At 34.3% G+C, this 17,231-nt stretch overlaps 2 protein-coding genes across 3 annotated transcripts in view; both read right to left on the bottom strand.

Moving 5' to 3' along the window:
- Positions 1-4,120: 4,120 nt before the first annotated feature.
- On the bottom strand, positions 4,121-6,698 carry LOC117924563 (60S acidic ribosomal protein P3-like). 2 transcript variants are annotated; one of them, XM_034843220.1, is made up of 2 exons: positions 6,394-6,683; positions 4,121-4,513 (listed from the first exon to the last, which is right to left on the bottom strand). In XM_034843220.1, exons 1-2 carry the CDS (start codon positions 6,589-6,591, stop codon positions 4,265-4,267), a joined length of 447 nt encoding a protein of 148 aa, XP_034699111.1. In that variant the 5' UTR covers positions 6,592-6,683; the 3' UTR covers positions 4,121-4,264. The 2 variants fall into 2 exon arrangements, with proteins under 2 accessions (XP_034699111.1, XP_034699113.1); XM_034843222.1 differs by having other exon boundaries at positions 4,347-4,513; positions 6,378-6,698.
- A 1,511-nt stretch (positions 6,699-8,209) lies between these two features.
- Positions 8,210-17,231, bottom strand: part of LOC117925138 (U3 small nucleolar RNA-associated protein 25) — a 61,413-nt gene continuing 52,391 nt past the window's right edge. The window contains exons 19-25 of the mRNA XM_034844023.1: positions 13,756-13,827; positions 10,775-10,804; positions 10,572-10,666; positions 10,317-10,422; positions 9,144-9,206; positions 8,966-9,037; positions 8,210-8,817 (exon numbers count right to left, since the gene is read on the bottom strand). Of these exons, the coding sequence (XP_034699914.1) occupies positions 8,743-8,817; positions 8,966-9,037; positions 9,144-9,206; positions 10,317-10,422; positions 10,572-10,666; positions 10,775-10,804; positions 13,756-13,827 (513 nt within the window). The 3' untranslated portion in view covers positions 8,210-8,742. The remainder of the gene's footprint in view (positions 8,818-8,965; positions 9,038-9,143; positions 9,207-10,316; positions 10,423-10,571; positions 10,667-10,774; positions 10,805-13,755; positions 13,828-17,231) is intronic.

The following is a 17,231-nucleotide window of genomic DNA, read 5'->3' as shown; positions in this document are numbered from 1 at the left end:
ATGCTTATAAAAAATCGTTGTTCATATTAGTTGGCATTAACCATCACCATCAAACTATAGTGTTTGGATGTGCATTATTGGCATATGAGAGTGTTAGCACTTATACTTGGGTCTTGGACTTTTCTAGATGCAATGAATAACAAGAAGCCTTTTTCTATTATTACTTGGGGATAAAGCAATGCATAATAAACCATTAAGAGGATATTTCCAAACTCTTGTCATCGATTAATGTGCTTGGCATATTCAGCGCAATGCATTCACTAATGTCCATGTCAAAGATTTTACTAATCATTTTTTCTAAGTGCTTGTTCACGGAAGGCACCATTGAAGAATTTGAATGTGCATGGAATGACATGTTGGAAATGTTTAATCTTCATGGACATAAGTGGGTGAAAGATATATTGTTAAGTGTTCTAGATAGGCAAAGGCTTATTTAAGGGGGCATTTTTTTGCTGGAATGAGAAACACACAAAGGTGTGAGAGCATGGATACATACTTGAATTGTTTCCTTAAAACTTGTTTGAAGTTGTTTGAGTTTGTGAAGCATTTTGATAAAGCACTCTCACGTATTCGTCATAATGAGGCAAAGGCAGAGTTTGAGACACATCTTCAGCTATTCTAATAACCAAACTCTATGCACTTGAGAAATATGCAGGGACTGTTTTCATAAGGCAATTTTTTCTCAAATTTAGGGATAAGATGAAGAATGCAGAATTGATTTTTCCTGTTAGTACAGAAAATCATAGAGGTTATTGTGTTCATACATTGACCAAGTTTAGAAGCCCTGACAAAGATTTGGAAAGTATGTTATGGTTATAGTGATCGATCTATGAAATGTACTTGTATGATGTTTGAGTCAGTTGGTTTTCCATGTCCCCACATGATTGTTGTAATGAAGATAGAACACCTTGAAGAAATACCTGAGAGTTGTATTATGAAAAGGTGGTCCAAGTTAGCAAAGAAAACGGTCCAAGTTCATCATGACAATGAAAGTCAAGGTGATCCGATTAACATCATACAATATGGTGCACTCAGCTTTATGTGCTCACGGATGTCTTATTTTGCATCTCAATTGAAAAAAGCTTTTAAAGAGGCTAGATGTGAAATACAAAGACTCACTTGTCAAATGGAAGAACTTTGTAAAAATTCAACGGAAGAAGGTGAACAGGAAGATTTGAAAGCTACAAAACACCATGTTCGAGATCCATCATTGTGAAGACGAAAGGTAATCCGGGTACCTTAAAAGACTAATTTAAGAAGCCAAGGCATTGTGGGAAATATAAGAAAGTAGGACACACTATTCGAAAATGCCAAAGTTCGTTAACACTCACAATGCATTCATCCACAATGAAGATTCAATTGAAGAAATGGTATATTCAAACACGCATTCACTAAATTCATTAATTATTCACTTTATAGTTATTTTTATTTGGTTAAATTGGTTGAAAGAAAAAATTGAATTCGTTATGTTAATACAGGGGACATGCCTTCATTACTAAATTACAACATGGAAGGTGGATCAAGACATGAGACAAATAAATTTTCTCAAAATGTAAGTTCAACATTTTTTAAGTAATTTTTATTATGATGTGCAAAATATTACTTATGAGAGTAATTGAAAAATTAAATCATATTATAGACAACACTTGGCACATTTCAAAATGGTCTAGAAACAAACTTATATGATTCATGGCTCGGGTTACATCCACCAAATTACTTTACAAACCAAGAGTCATATAAAACTTATATACACCTAGGAATGGCAATTTTGCGGGTTTTTCGGGTCACCCGCCCCTATTAGAAAGGGTTTGGGAACATAGAAATCGGGGATGGGTCAAGTTCATGTTTTTTTAAAACCCGAATCGGGTTCGGGGAGAGATCGGGTTTAGTATAATTTGACTCGCCCTGTCCCCCCCTCGAATATGAAATTACAACTTTACCCCCCACCTATAAATATTTGCTTCCTCTATCATTTCAAGTCTTATTCTTCTTTCGTTTTAGGGTTCTCGTTCCCCTCGACGCTATGGTTGTTCCTCCCACTCAATGTAGAAATTCATTCAATAATCTCATTTCCTCCATCTCCTCTTGATTCATCCTTGTTTATCTCATATTCACAACTACTAGCAGTCTCATCAGTTTACACTATTGTCATTTCTCCATAGGAATCATATCTTTACGTATCTACAAACCGGTATGATTCTTTGTTGATTTGTATTTATTTGTTTTGTTTTTTATGTCTTGAACGTTTGGTATTTTTTTTCAATTGTTAATTTGTTTGGTTTTGGGTGTTTTCTTTGATTTTCAAATATTTCTTTTGTTTCTCTTGATTTTAGATAAGCATGAATGCAATTTTCATAATTCCATAATAATGGAATTTGTGAAACTAATTCGTGCAAGATAAATTAGGCTTTGGTGGGGGCTCCATATATGAGTTTTCTCTTCTAATTGTCAATTGTCATGCTTGATGAGTGTTACTTGATCTTTGTCTTACTCATTGATATGCATGTGATGATTTATACTTGAGCTAACCCTATTTCCATGATAGCGCATTATTAATTGTTACTAAGGCATGATCTCATTCCCATTTCGTTTAGTCTTATGCATGATTCACATTATTATATGATTATTTCATTTCAATATCAATTGATCTCCTAATTAATTGTCATGTTTGCTTCACCTTATTCAGTAGAGACTCATTTTTAGGGACTTAAAAGGGTGTTACAGTCTTTATCATACCTTCCCAATGAGTAACCTAACCCCGAACCCAGACTCGGTTTTTCATAGACCTGTTTTTCCTTTAAGAGTCATATATAGGGTTTTTCTTTCTTATTTTGTTTTTTCCTTTAAAAATAAAATAAAAATAAGTAACGATTACAAGTCTTTTTCTAAAAATCAAAATTTCACCAAATAAATAAATAAAAAAAAAAACGAGTCACACCATCAAGTGGGAACTCATCGTGCAAAATGCAGGGTCCACAATATCTCATTTCTTTAAACCGTATTCATTTTTATTTCTAAAGAAAAATGAAATAAAGTCCAAAAATGCTTTTGGATGGCATTCAAAAAAAAAAAAAATGAAAATTATTTCTAAAATTTTGAAAAAAAAAGGGAATTAAGATCATATAATAAAATCTTATTAGATCCATGATACAAACCGAAGATAAAGATTATAAATATCAAACAAATATTATATTAAAATGTATTTATTTTAACTATTTATTAGACTACAAAATAATTATAATAATATATACAAATAAATAAATAATTAATAAATCTTTTTATATTATAAAATATAAGATTTTGTATCAATAATTTATAGATGCTCGTGACTCCCTATAAAAAGGAGTAACCCCTAATTATCTTCTTCTTCCACTTTGTTATAACAATTTATTTATTTCCACAATTTAACCCAAAATTTATGTTAAATGTACCTTGTTGCTTTCATCAAATGTTTTCAAAACAACCCGAACTTGGAAAGTTTAATAAAAAATTTACTCGTTTTATATTAATAGACTTTTCTTTTTCTTTTTTATATTAATAAAAACTTAAAATCAAACCAAAATTTCCAAATTTCATTTTTTTTCAACAATTTTCTCCTAAACAAAACAGTTTTCTTTTCTTTATTTTTTTTTATTTTTTTTATTTTTTTTATTTTAAAAAAACAAGTAAAATAAAAGTTATTTTCAAAAAATATAAATTATTTTTAAAAAAATAAAAAAATAAAAACCAAACTAGAACCCTAAATTTCTATTTTAAGAATAAAAATTAATAACTTCTACATAAAATCTAATAACTTATATATAAAAATATCCTGAACACCTGAGCTGGTTGTTGCAGGATGTTCTTTGATTATCAAACCAAACAAAAAAATAAAAACTTCAATATAAAAACTACAATAATAATAACTTTTATATTAAGAAAAAAAAACACACGAGCTTTCCTCATCAACTTAAAAGTTATCTTTAAAATTTGAAAAAAAAAATGAAATAATAATTTTTTTTTTAAATAATTGTTTTTTCTAGGTAAATCTCAAAATGTTCTTATATTTAATACATTTCATATAAAAGTTACTATTATTTTCTATTTTTAAGGGTAAAAAACAAAAAATAGATTCTATCAAGAGTTCCAATTGCCCCATTCTTACTAGGGACATCATTCATCATCAAATCAAGGAGAATTTCAAATTTCAACATATAGGAGGATCACACTAGAAACTCAAAAGTTGTGAGATGTTCAACAAAAATTCTTTTGACCAAACTCAGCATTAACCTACCTGGAAAACCCAAATGCAGAAAGTTCTGGAAATATTAGGCCATAAAATAAAAACTTGGGTATATAAAGTTGCACTAATCAAAGAGTGAGAATCCCATATCGTCATCACTCTCTTCCTTCTCTTCCTTTTTCTCCTCAGCTGGAGGTGCATCAGCTGCCGGTGCCCCTCCCCCAGAAGGTGCTGCTGCAGCAGCTCCACCACCACCAAAGAAGCCGCCGCCTCCACCGCACCAACAATCACCTGCATCACATAAATTCATACATCATATATAATACAAAACCCAAGCCTACACTCTCAGCTTCAATAACATGCAAACATCTTCAGCTGAAACAAAATCAAGCAGAACAAAACCCTAATCACAGAAGGTCCAATACATGGGTCCAGACCACTCCAGTGGCCCACAGCATCTTCTGCGTCATATTAACGTCCAATAACAATACAACATCGAATTGGAATTAAAATAGCCCAACCACCAATCAGATTATTACAAACTTGTTAATCAACTACACAGAGTGGGCTTTCCAGGTTAAAAGCAAGAACTAAAAATAATACCCACATGAGATTTGCATCACAAATATGATTTTCCTGCTCCAACCCATTTAAATCCTCACTCACAAAAACAACAAACATCCATTTTATGAAATCTGAATACACCAAGCAATCCACCACCCCCAATTGGATTAATGGTTGAGTCACCAGAATAAAGGATGGAAGCATATATTTACTGGTCAAAACTATTTTTTGGCACTCTTATTGAACATGTTGGTAACAATTGTCCAATGCCATGCAGCTACCAAATTGAAAACAGAACAGAATGAATATTGGGAAACATGATATCAAAAGCTATTACTTAGAAAAAAAAAACAATTTTAGAAAAGATTTAGGGCCCGTTTGGTTTCTGTTTTTGAAAACTGTTCTAAAAAACAGTTTTTGAGAATAGTTTTTAAAAACAGTTTTTTGTGTTTTCAGGAGAAAAAAAAATTGTGTTTGAGAACTGAATACTGTAAAACAATTTTTGTTCATAAATACAAAAAAAATATATTTAGTTGAGTTAATAAAAAGTTTTTAGAATAAATAAAACAAAAAAAGCATATTTGAAAGTTATTTTTTTTAATTAATAAAGTATTTTCTTTCATTAACTTGATATTATAAATGTATAAATAATTTTCATATGCACCATTCATTTAAATTAAAAAAAATTATTCCATTTTGACATTTTCATACCCGTTATAATTTTTTTAAACAAATGATGATTTTATAACCATGTGTAAGTATATTAATTTCAATAATTTAAGAAAAAAGAAAAGGCTTGCGATGGGATGTGTGGTAGTTGAGTGGAGCTCAACTTCGTGGAGACATAAAAAACAGCTAGGAAATCACAAAAGAAGACAGAAAACACGAAAAACAATCTATGCTCTGAACAGTGAAAAAACAATGAAAACATCTTTTTATTGTTCTAAAAAAAATAGTTTTTGAGAACATCGAAAACACACAAAAACAAAAACACACCCCCTTCCCCAAACAAGTTTTTTGTTTTCAACAACAGAAATCAGTTCTTGAAAATAGGAACCAAACAGGCCTAGCATGTTGTTTTTAGAAAATGCTCCCAGTTTAGTTCCAAAAACAAGAGCATTTCTAAATAGTATTTTCATTCACGAAGAACCCCGTAGGGACCATACAATCTACCAATTTCTTTTTATATTACGGGCAATGGTAACCAGGACTATTGCTCAGGAATCTGCCATTTCTTTTGATATGGCAGGAAATGATAACAAGGGTCGTTGCCCAGGTATTTGCAAAAGACCCAGCTTAACATGCAATGTTGTTGTATTATCCTGAAACGGAAGAAACCACTATGCATAATAAACAATTAATCAATGTACTACACCCATATCTTCATATAGAATTGAGAGAACAGAGGAGCGACCATCCATCAATCCGAATACTTTAATCATAAACTCACAACTTATATAGCCATTAAAAATAGAACTTATTAAAAAGGGCAAGACAAAAAAATACCTAATACCATCCATTTGCTGAGAAATCCAACAAATCTCAAATGCTTTGCAAGTTTGAAAACTCAAAATTTTCTGGGCAATCAGACAGAAGAATATAAGTACCTGGAAAACGCCAGAGGAAGGAGTGACGTAGGAGAAAGATGACTGAACTCCGCCGGAGGAGTCGGCGGAGAGAGCAGACTGAACGCACTTCCTCTGCAGATCGTAAGTGGAGGCCGCGGACTCTTCGAGATCGCCGTTCATCTGCTTCGCGGTCCACTCCTTGCCGGAGCTCCGGCAGACGAATGTGAAGACTCCCATTTTTCTTTCTCCAAACCCCTAACTCTAACCCTAATTCACAGCCCAAAGAGATGAGAGGTCGGCTTCTGGGCGTTGTGCTAACTTTATGTAGAGGAGCAAAACCCTAACCCTAGAATGAGAGATTTGGGCCATGGGCAAAAGGACAATTTTGTCCCCGCGCTTTTTTTTTTTTTTTTTAAACTACTCTTAACGTTTTTGGGCATAAGGATATGGGTCGTCTTGGGCTGGACCACAATGATGGGCCCACAACTTTTGAAGGGTTGTATAAACTTGGAAATAAATTGGGAAAATTCGCATAAGCTGTAGCATAATAAAAACATTTGAAAAATATGACTATTTTTTTTTTATTTCTTTTTGGAAATGAATAAAACTGAATAAAAACTCTGTTAATTGTCCTCAACAATAAAATAAAAAAAATATTAAAAATATATTACTTAAGTTATTAATAATTATTTACCACTTGGCATTTTATTAATCCAACATTTCTTTCCAAAACACGCAATCTTATTATCTATTTTCTTTTGGGGTTATTTGATTAAAAGTACCTTTAAAAACTCAATTTAGAAATCTAATATTTCATCTTTCTTTTTACCACATTTTTGACAAAAATACTATTATTCTTTTCGTGCAAAAATAACATTTTCTTTTAAAGCATACATGTAAATATTTGAAATAACCAAGGATGTTTATATCAAAAATGAGTTACTCTAAACATAAAAATGGTTAAATTCATTATTTTATTCCTTTTAAGCAATTAATTATTAGTTTTTTTATCTTATATATTTTCTTTCTCCATATAACTCTCTTGTTAAATACTTTTAAAATCTTAATTATTATTTTTTTAAATTTAAAATATAATTAAAACTAAACATATAAAAATAAAACATTAATTTCTTATTCAAGTTAATATTTTTCTCTTTTATTTTTTTATATTGCATAGTTTTTTTCCATATCTAACTGTCCAATTAAATATCTTTAAAAGATTAAAGAAAAGGTGAAACTAAATATAACCCTAAATTTAAAGCCTTTGGATTCTTTCTCAATACCAACTCTTTTTTTTTTTTTTTTTTTTTTTTATATATATATATACTAAAAATGAAAAAAAGTTAAAAAAAAAAAATTATATAAAATTTTAGTCTTGATTTAAAATTATTTTTAAAAACAGTTACCAGACAAGTTTTTAATAATTTTTTTCACCATATTTCTTCATTCCCAATAGGCATGATTTAGTCCGTTCTATGAAAATAGTTTTTAAAAATAAGTTTTTGAAATTTTCTATTGAAAATATGTTTGCTAAGTGCAATTTCACATATATGTTTTACCAGATGGAAATTTTGTTTGCTTATACAAATTAAAATTAATTCTGAAAGAAAAAAAATACAGAGACAACTTGTCTCATTTTTAAACTAAGTTTTTCTAATAATTTTGTTATTTTTCAATTGGTAAGGTTGTGATATGCATCATATTAACCAATTATCAAATTGGTTAAATATAAAACCAAATAATAATAATAATAATAATAATAATAATAATAATAATAATAATAATAATAATAATAATTGTATTTAAATTCATCTTTAATCATACACTAACTAAAATAAATGTAGAAATGATTAAATTAAGAAAAATAAAAAATGTAAATGAAGTATGAAAATTGTAACAAAATAATATAGGTTTACATAATTCCTTGTGACTATGCTATCACAAAATATTTAGGAGCAATTCAATATAGATTAGGAAGCAGAGGACTTACTCCTAATAAATCACCTCACCAAGGACCTTTCAAGAAGATGAAGACCTATATTCAGTACTAAGCATCAATTGTTCAACCCCTTCTCCTTACCCTTTTGTTGTCAGAGCCCATTTGGAAGTGCTTTCAGAAAACACTTTTAACATAAAAAGCATTTAAAAAAAAAAAAAAAAAATCAGATGTTTGACAAAATTTAGAAAATATTTTTTAAAGGTTTTGAAAAATTTAGAAAATATTTTAAAAAGTTATGAAAAATCGCCTGTAGTGCTTCTAGAGATGCACTTAATAGATGATTATCTAAAAAACACTTTTGAAAAATACTTCGACTAGAAGCACTTCAAATAGAAATACTCCAAAGCACTTCCATAATTTCCCAAAATTGCAGAGCATGGAGAAATCTTCTAACAGAAAACAAAAACATTCTTCTCTGATGCCACCATCCTTTTTGCTGGCCCACTTCCTACTATCCTCTCCAGCTATATCAATCACAAAACAATTTAGTTAGTAAATCCACTGAAACAACTATAACCCACTAGCCATCTGAATGCCCTGCAACTGCACCATCCATACAGTTACATGCATTTCTATTATGCTACTACCAATAAACAGAACTAGAGTATTTACCCGGAATTGATCAAAGCGAGAAAAAAGCACAGTGCAAGTCATGTTATGGGACCCTTCAAGCATATTCACAATCTGCAAATAATAATCCAAAGCAAAAAAAGTGAGGGGAAGTTTGAAAAGATCCTAAAGATAAAGAAGTGGCCTAGATCAGGGGGAAAAAAAGAAGGATCAAGCTCACCTCAGGGTAAAATTCTTTCCTCTCAGGAAGAGAATAGATGATTAGATTCTGAATGCCACGGATCTACACACGAGGAAAAACAAGCATATAAATTAACATGAAGTGCGATAAGAGCATACCAAGCATTCCACCCAACCTGTCGGGTGTCAAAATCCTTAAACAAGTCTTATATGGGAGGCATGCATGTAAAGCAGCACATCTTTTAAAAAATTAGCAACATCTGATGAACTAAAAAATTCTACCAAGTTCACAAGTTATTATGGAAATGGATGTGTGAAAATTTTCTATTCTAGCAAAGCAAAAAATATGTGATGATACTTGATCAAGCTTAAGGACACCAAATCTTTATTGAACATGAGGCTTTAAACAAGTCGAATCAAGGTTTACTGGGCCAGGATTTAATTATTTAAATGACCCCAACCATCACACTATATTCTTTGATGACTCACAGAAAATAATGCAAAAATCACCATAGTTGCATTCTCTTTCAACCAGTCATGTTTGAAGTCCATGAGAATTTTAACTAGGTATCAGAATAAATATCATTAAAAACTGAAGTAGCATTCTTCTATTGTTCAAGCAATACAGATGCATCATATGTGACTTCAGCACTATGTAAACTTTGTGATTCTTGTCATGTTCAAGCAATTTGGATGCATCATATGTGACTTCAGCACTATGCAAACTTCGTGATTTGTGTCAATTATTTGAATTCATTATTAGTACGTCTGATACATCAGCTCAAATGGGATGTAATATAAATGTTGCACATAACTTGTTTGGAGAATTTTGTAGCAGGGACTAAAAATCCTTTAGCTTAAACTCTCATCACTAGGAAATTTTGAACAATATTTCAAAAGGCAAAAGCATAAAACAAGGAGCTATAATGTGACTCAGATTCCACTCAAAGGATGATCTCTGAAGGTTTATGAAACATTCTTCAAGGTGTAAACTTCAGAAATGCCATTCACAGAAAACAAAGTGAAAAATTATCAAAATCATATTCATGGTTTCTTTTTCAATCTCCATGATATTAACTCATCACAACTCCATTGGAGGGAAAAACAACAGGCAGATGTATTTAGTCAGGCAAGAGAATGCATGTGTGTAAAAGCAGTTTCCCTGGAGGTATACTTCTTCAATAAAGCATATGATCAGCAATCAAATGATAACCTTGTATCTGTGATAAAAGTGAGCTCTTTCAGTGTAAAGCATGATTTTTCGCTTTCCTTCAAAAAACCAAACCCGTGCACGAGAAATATCACTTTGTTTTGTGTACCTGAATTTGCAAAAAATGAAAAAGAGGTTGTTATTTCCCAGAGAATGATGCTAGCAATTAAAGCAGGAGACAGTTCCTATAGGACATCCTGAAGGCTTTCAAAAGGTAGTGTCAAACTAATATCAGAAGAGGGAAAAACAGCTACTTACTCTCCAAGCAAACAGAAGGATGCATTTTGAGACTTCAAGAAGTTTCTTATACGAACATACTCAAAATAAGAACTGACAAATAGCATAATCCCACCCTGCATGAGAAGTTCAGGAAAAGATTACACAGAATTTACAAAATTTAGCTAAACGTTTGGGCCTACTGCAATTCATTTTTAAATATTTTAAACTAACAGTACAAATACCTGAATAGAATCTTTTATCTTGGGAAAAACCTGCAAGAAGGAAGCAACAAGAATCAAAATGAATATCCTTTCTTACAGAAGCCAACTTTTCGAGCTCAAAGCTGGAAAAACCATATATTGTTTCTTGCATCCCAGTATTTAAGACTCAGACAGGAAGCACTCCTAATGGAAGCTAACTCAACTTGATTAACAGCAAGGTATATGTTACAAAAAAGGAAGAATCTTGCATTAGTTTCTCGTGCAGGATCCACAGATTCTTGGATACTGTATAGACATGTCATAGATATATTATCATGAGACATCAAACACTAGATAAACCTAGGTTATGGGGGTTCTATATGCCAACAAACATTATCGTTAGACAATCTTCAACACCTGACTCAGAATTTTCAAAAAACCTCTACATATTAAATTTGGCAGGGAAGAAAATGCCAGGATTGAAAAATTAATTGACTGCATTATAAAACATGCTGGAACAGAGAAAAGCCCCTAACAAGAGGAAATTCCATTACAGATTAGTGGAACATAGATTGTCACGTAAGCAGCAGTTCTATGGTGAAGGCACCCAATTTCTGACAGGTCCCAGTCTATCAAATAAAACACAAGATTGGAATCATTGATGATTGATTTTCAAATTTTATACCATCAGCTTTAATATGTTACCATGTTGGTAAGATTAGTTTCAAATGGTTTTAGGTGTATTTTTGTGAAGTACAATGCAAACATAGGTGAATGGAAGTTGAAAGGGAAAAAGTCAAGCTTCTTTTACTACTGCTTTTCTTCCTCCCACATTGATGCACTTTTAGTATAATCATCTCAATTCCTTTGGGTAGGGTGTCTTCCAAGGGGGAATTTCACATAATTTTTTTTTCTTAAAGGTCATATATAAATAAATATATATTGGGCCCAACAACCATTATGCCACTGCCACTACGGGTGGCAATCAGGTAGGATTTTCAAACCTGGTCTGGTCCACCCCTGATGAGCCAGGTTTGGGGAAATGGTAATCAGGGTAGGAAAGGGTATGAAATTTTTTCCCCAAACCTGAATCTGGATCAGAGCAGGTTTCATCACTTCGTCATGCCTCACTCTGATTATACATAGAATTACATAAATATTATTCAAATTCCAAAAGTTCACAACATATCCCATATATAATTAAGAATTTATTTTTCCCAATCCTTCTCTCCACACTGCTCATCCTCAGCTTCCTCCCAAATCCCTATCCCTAAATCTAAGACCAAAGCCACATCTCACTGGCGGTAGGTCACAACAGCCACACCTCACCGTAGGTAGGTCGACACAGCCACAGATCCCATTATCTCTCTAAAAACTTCCCTTTAGTCTGTCTACACCCATTGTCTCAACTCTCAAGCAGATTCATGATTCTCTATAGATCCAAGAACATCTTCCTACATCTTCACTTTTTGTCTGGTGAGATTTTATTCTTCTGATTTTATTTAGTGTTGGTTTTTGTGACCCATTCTATATGGGTATCATTAATGAATTTTTCATGTTGGTAGTTTTGGATTTTTGTTTTTGATGAGTTTCTTCTTGTCAGGTTTGATTTTATTTAACATTTTGAGGAAATTGTTCGATTTGAACATGGAATCTTTCATTTCTTCAAAGGTGCTTCATTTTTTGGGTAGGAATCGGTAGACAAAGATTGAGAAAGATGTGTAAGTATATGCAACATGGGCTGGGAATGGGATTACAGTGGTGTTACTAAACAAGGAGGCCACCCCAACTGTCCTGCCTTGGTTTTGATCTGGGTAGGGAAAACCTGTCCCAAACCCGCCATGTTGACATCCTTAGCTGTCAAAACCACTCACTAGTAACTGAAATCTAACAGACCACATATAAATGCAACCTTCCACCCCTTTCATTTCATTTTCTCCCCTTCTAATTCCTTAGAAAATGAGGAATGCTACTTTATATTCTTCCTCATTCTATGCATTAAGCACAGATTTGAAATTCCTTAAAGAAATTGTTCTTGCTTTCCTCCATTTCTTTCTTCCAGATTATGCTACTAAGTGTCAAAAATCTCTGTAGAATTGCCTTTTTTTTTATGATGTCTCTTCTCTTTTATTTACCTCTATTTATGACAAACTTTAATATGAGTTACATAACATTCTTTATAATGTGAAGCCAATTATAGGAAATAGGATCTCTAAACCAAAACAATCAAAGGCAATGTCTAAGTCTCACTCCATATAAACCTTTGCGCATATGTATGAATGAGAATGTCCAGTAAACTAAAAACATTTAATTTTAAACTTTTTTTTACCAGAAAATCCAGAAAAAAATTACATTTTATTAAAAATGATAATTAGAAAAGTCAAGGAAGAATGAGTTATGCTTCAACAGAAGAAGGGAAAAAAATTAAAAGAGAAGTATAAATGATTGCATTAAGGAATCCATGTTTCTATCCATATAGTCCACTCCAAACTCCCAGCAAAAAGGAAGGAAAAGGGGAAAAAATGAACTGACATGCCAAAGATAGCACATCTCTTTCACAGAAGCTCTAATGAGCAGGATTTTTCAAAGAACTTTGGTTTGGAAGATATGTAAATAGATTATTATTCTGCTTCTGAAGCCACAAAAAGACGAGCATTGCATTTCAAACCATGGCTTTATATTCTCTTTAATACATTAGCATTATTCCCTTCCTCCCTCTCTTTGCCCTATTTTAGTTCCTCAATTGGAGTTGCTTCCTTCAAATTATCTAAAAGAAACATAAAGACCCCAAAGTATGTATTGGTTCAATTAGAGTAGCTATTTTTGGATGGCTGATAATACAGCATGGTTTAAAAGTAAAACAAGCTTCCAATCTTTTTCTAACCAATAGCTAACTAAACTCAAGTTGAGCAGCTTCTATACAAGAATATAGACACTAAGAGGAGACAGGCTGTGAAAAATTCTTTCTACCAATTCATTTATTTGATAAACTACAAAAAAACATGATAATTATTTAAACAAACCTTCGTAGTAAAATATTCAAAGCGGGCATCATCAGAATCTACTACCGAATCTGCATCAAAACGCTCATAAATCTGCAAGGGAAGAATAACACAATATATCAGCATGATAGAGAAACTCAAAGTCTACTTAGAGAACATAAAAATTGATGAGGGGCTTGAGCCTCAAAAACACACACACACAAATGAATGGAGCCTCAAAAACCAATAATATGAGAAAATCTCCAACATTGACAATTGAGGCTTGAAAGCGTATAAGCATGAAATGTTTGGTTCATCATATTGTTCAACAACATCACAAAAATCGAGGAATTCCAGATGAATGGAGAAAATATTTTGTTGGCTTTACAACAAAATAACTCAATAGAGTAAAATCCAAATAACTAAATGTTGTGATATTGGACCTATTTTTCAAGAGAGTGAACAAAGAATAAGACATGAACCAAGAGGATCCAAAAACAGTGTGGCCTCTTGGAAAGAGAAGGAGATTGATCATGGGTATTATTTTCTTAGGAAACAAATTGGGAACACTTTTTTTTTTTTTGATAAGTAAGCATAGATTGTATTGAAGGGCAAACCGCCATAAAACATACAGGGAGTATACAAACGCAACCACACCCCAAAAAACAAAAGAAACAAGCAGCCTCAAACCGGCCCTTAAGTGGCCGCTAGCCACTCCAAAAAGACTAAAAGTGAAGAGGACTCCTCTCCCATGTACACTCTAGCCCAACTCCACAAGTTACAAACAAAATAATTTTTGAGTTTCTGTATGTCTAACGAGCCCCCTCTAAAGGCTAATCTATTTCTCTCCTTCCAAACCGTCCAAAAAATACACACCGGTATGGAATTCCAGATTTTTTTCCTCTTTTTCCCCACAAAGGAGCCCCTCCAACTAAGTAATACCTCTAAGACCGTCTCTGGGAACACCCAATGAACCCCAAACAAAGCAAGGATGATATCCCAAAGAACCCTAGCCACTGTACAATGTAAAAGAATGTGATTTACATTTTCCTCTTCACAACCACACAAAAAACAACAATTAGGAAGCTACCACCCTCGTCTTTGGAACCTATCCAAAGTGAGGATCTTCCCCCAAGTAGCTTCCCAAGCAAAAAAGGCAGCTTTAGTAGGGACCTTGTCCACCCAAATGCATTTAACCGGGAAGGCGAGGGTATTAGGAGCAGCCAGCAGATTGTAAGCATGTCTGACTCCAAAAATACCTTTACCTCCGCCTCTCCAAACCACCGAATCCTCTTCTTGGGAGATCTTGACGTCCCTCAGCATGTTAAACAAAGCACCTATTAAATCCAGCTCCCAATCATTTGAGTCCCTAGCAAATCTGATGTTCCAACCCCCTTAACCAAAGCTAGAGTCCCAAACCTCGTTGATTGTTGCATTTTTATGCACCGCCAAAGCAAATAACTGAGGGAAAATTCTGGACAGCACCTCATCACCACACCAGTGATCAGTCCAAAATTTTACCTTAGTCCCCTTGCCCACCTTAAAACTTATGTTATCCCAACACCAATTTGCCTCCTTCAAAATCTCCTTCCAAACCCCGACCCCAAACGCCCCGCGAGCTTCATTTGTCCGCCAACCAAGGCCCTCTTGACCATATTTCACCCCAATCACTTTCTTCCAAAGAACATCCTCTTCAAAGGCAAACCTCCAAATCCACTTACTCAATAAGGCTTTGTTGAGGAGATCAATCTTCCGTAAACCAAGCCCTCCATTCTCCTTTTGAGTACACACCACCTCCCAATTGATTAGGTGTATTTTCCTTTCCATTCTCCCCCCTCCCAAAAGAAAGTCTCTTTGCAATTTTTCAAGCCTTTTCGCTACTGACTTGGGCATTCGGAATAGGGACAATTGATAAATAGGAATGCTGGCCAAAGTGCTCTTGATGAGGGTGATTCTCCCGCCCTTAGAAATGTATTGTCTTTTCCAAAGAGCTAATCTTCTCCTCATTCTTTCTTCCACCCCATCCCACATAGATATAGCCTTGTGATGGGCTCCAAGGGGCAGCCCCAAATAAACTGAGGGAAGAGCTCCCACTTCACACCCAAGCTCCACTGCCATTTCCTCAATTTCTTCAACCTCCCCAATAGGGATAAGTTCGTTTTTGGCTAGGTTTATTCTTAGCCCAGACGCCGCCTCAAACCAAGCCAAGATCCAGCTTAAAGAGGTTAGGTACTCTTTCTTAGCTTCACAAAATATGATTGTGCCATCCGCAAAGAGTAGATGGGAGACCTCCATCTCCAGCCTCCCTCTACCCCTAAGGCTGCACCCTGAGACGAACCCCCCCCCCCCAACAGCCCTTCTTAAAAGTGCACTTAACACCTCCATACCCAGGACAAAGAGATAGGGAGAAAGGGGATCACCCTGACGCAACCCCTTGGAACTCGAGAAAAAACCTGTTGGTACCCCATTAACAAGGATAGAAAATTTGGCAGTGGAGATGCACCACCAAATCCACTCCATCCACCGAGTCCCAAATCCCATCTTTTTTAGGACCTTCATAAGGAAATTCCAGTTGATGCTGTTGTAGGCCTTTTCAATGTCCAATTTACAGATCAGCCCCTTCTCCTTATGCTTGTACCAGAAGTCGATCACCTCATTAGCTATAAGAGATGCATCCAAAATCTGTCGCCCCCTCACAAAAGCGTTCTGGTCCAATGAGACCACCTTTCCTAAGACCTTCTTCAATCTGTTTGCCAGCACCTTGGCCATGAGTTTGTACAGTCCCCCTAGCAGGCTAATAGGCTGAAAATCCCCAAGATCCTCCGCTCCCCCTTTCTTAGGAATAAGGACCAAGAAGGTGGTGTTAAGACTTTTGGCGAAAGATTTTTGCACAAAAAACTCCTTGAACAGATCCATGATCTCCTCCTTCGCAAAATCCCAACATGTTTGCCAGAAAGCTCTAGTAAACCCGTCTGGCCCAGGAGCTTTGTCTCCATTCATGTCCATCAAAGCAGAGTGAATCTCTTCCACAGTGAAGGGCACCTCCAGTCCTTCAGCTTCACAGGGGTTTAGGCTTGGGAGGTGCAGCCCCTCAATATCCGCTTTCCAACTTGGCACTTCAATGAGAAGTTGCTGAAAATTTTGCACAATCCCCTCCCTTATCTCCTGCTCCTCAGCCCTCCACACCCCATTGATTTTGATTCTGTCCATGGAATTGTTTCTACGATGGGCATTGGCCATCTGATGGAAGAATCCTGTGTTTTTGTCCCCTTCCTTCAACCACAACTCCCTCGACACTTGTCTCCAGTGGGTTTCTTCCAGAAGAACCCACTTCTTGAAGGTTTCCTTAGCTTCCTTTTTCATTTCCGTTTCACTTACTGACAGGCACCTTTCACTTTCCACCCTGTCCCAGAACTCAACCTGCTGGAGAGTCAAGTTCTTGTTAACTTCTAGTCTGCCAAACACCTCCCTATTCCACTCTTTGATTTTCTGCTTCAACACCTTCAGCTTAGAGGCCA

The sequence above is a fragment of the Vitis riparia genome, chromosome 11, assembly GCF_004353265.1.
Source record: "Vitis riparia cultivar Riparia Gloire de Montpellier isolate 1030 chromosome 11, EGFV_Vit.rip_1.0, whole genome shotgun sequence".
NCBI classification, from domain to species: Eukaryota; Viridiplantae; Streptophyta; class Magnoliopsida; order Vitales; family Vitaceae; genus Vitis; species Vitis riparia.
This window is presented reverse-complemented; position numbering and strand designations above follow the sequence as displayed.

What these genes read in the sequence shown, in the direction of transcription:
- LOC117924563 (XM_034843220.1), bottom strand. Translation starts at nt 6,591, where the DNA reads ATGGGAGTCTTCACATTCGTCTGCCGGAGCTCCGGCAAGGAGTGGACC. An exon ending in CTTCCTCTGGCGTTTTCCAG is followed by an intron (nt 4,514 to 6,393) that starts GTACTTATATTC and finishes TATGTGATGCAG; the next exon opens with GTGATTGTTGGTGCGGTGGA.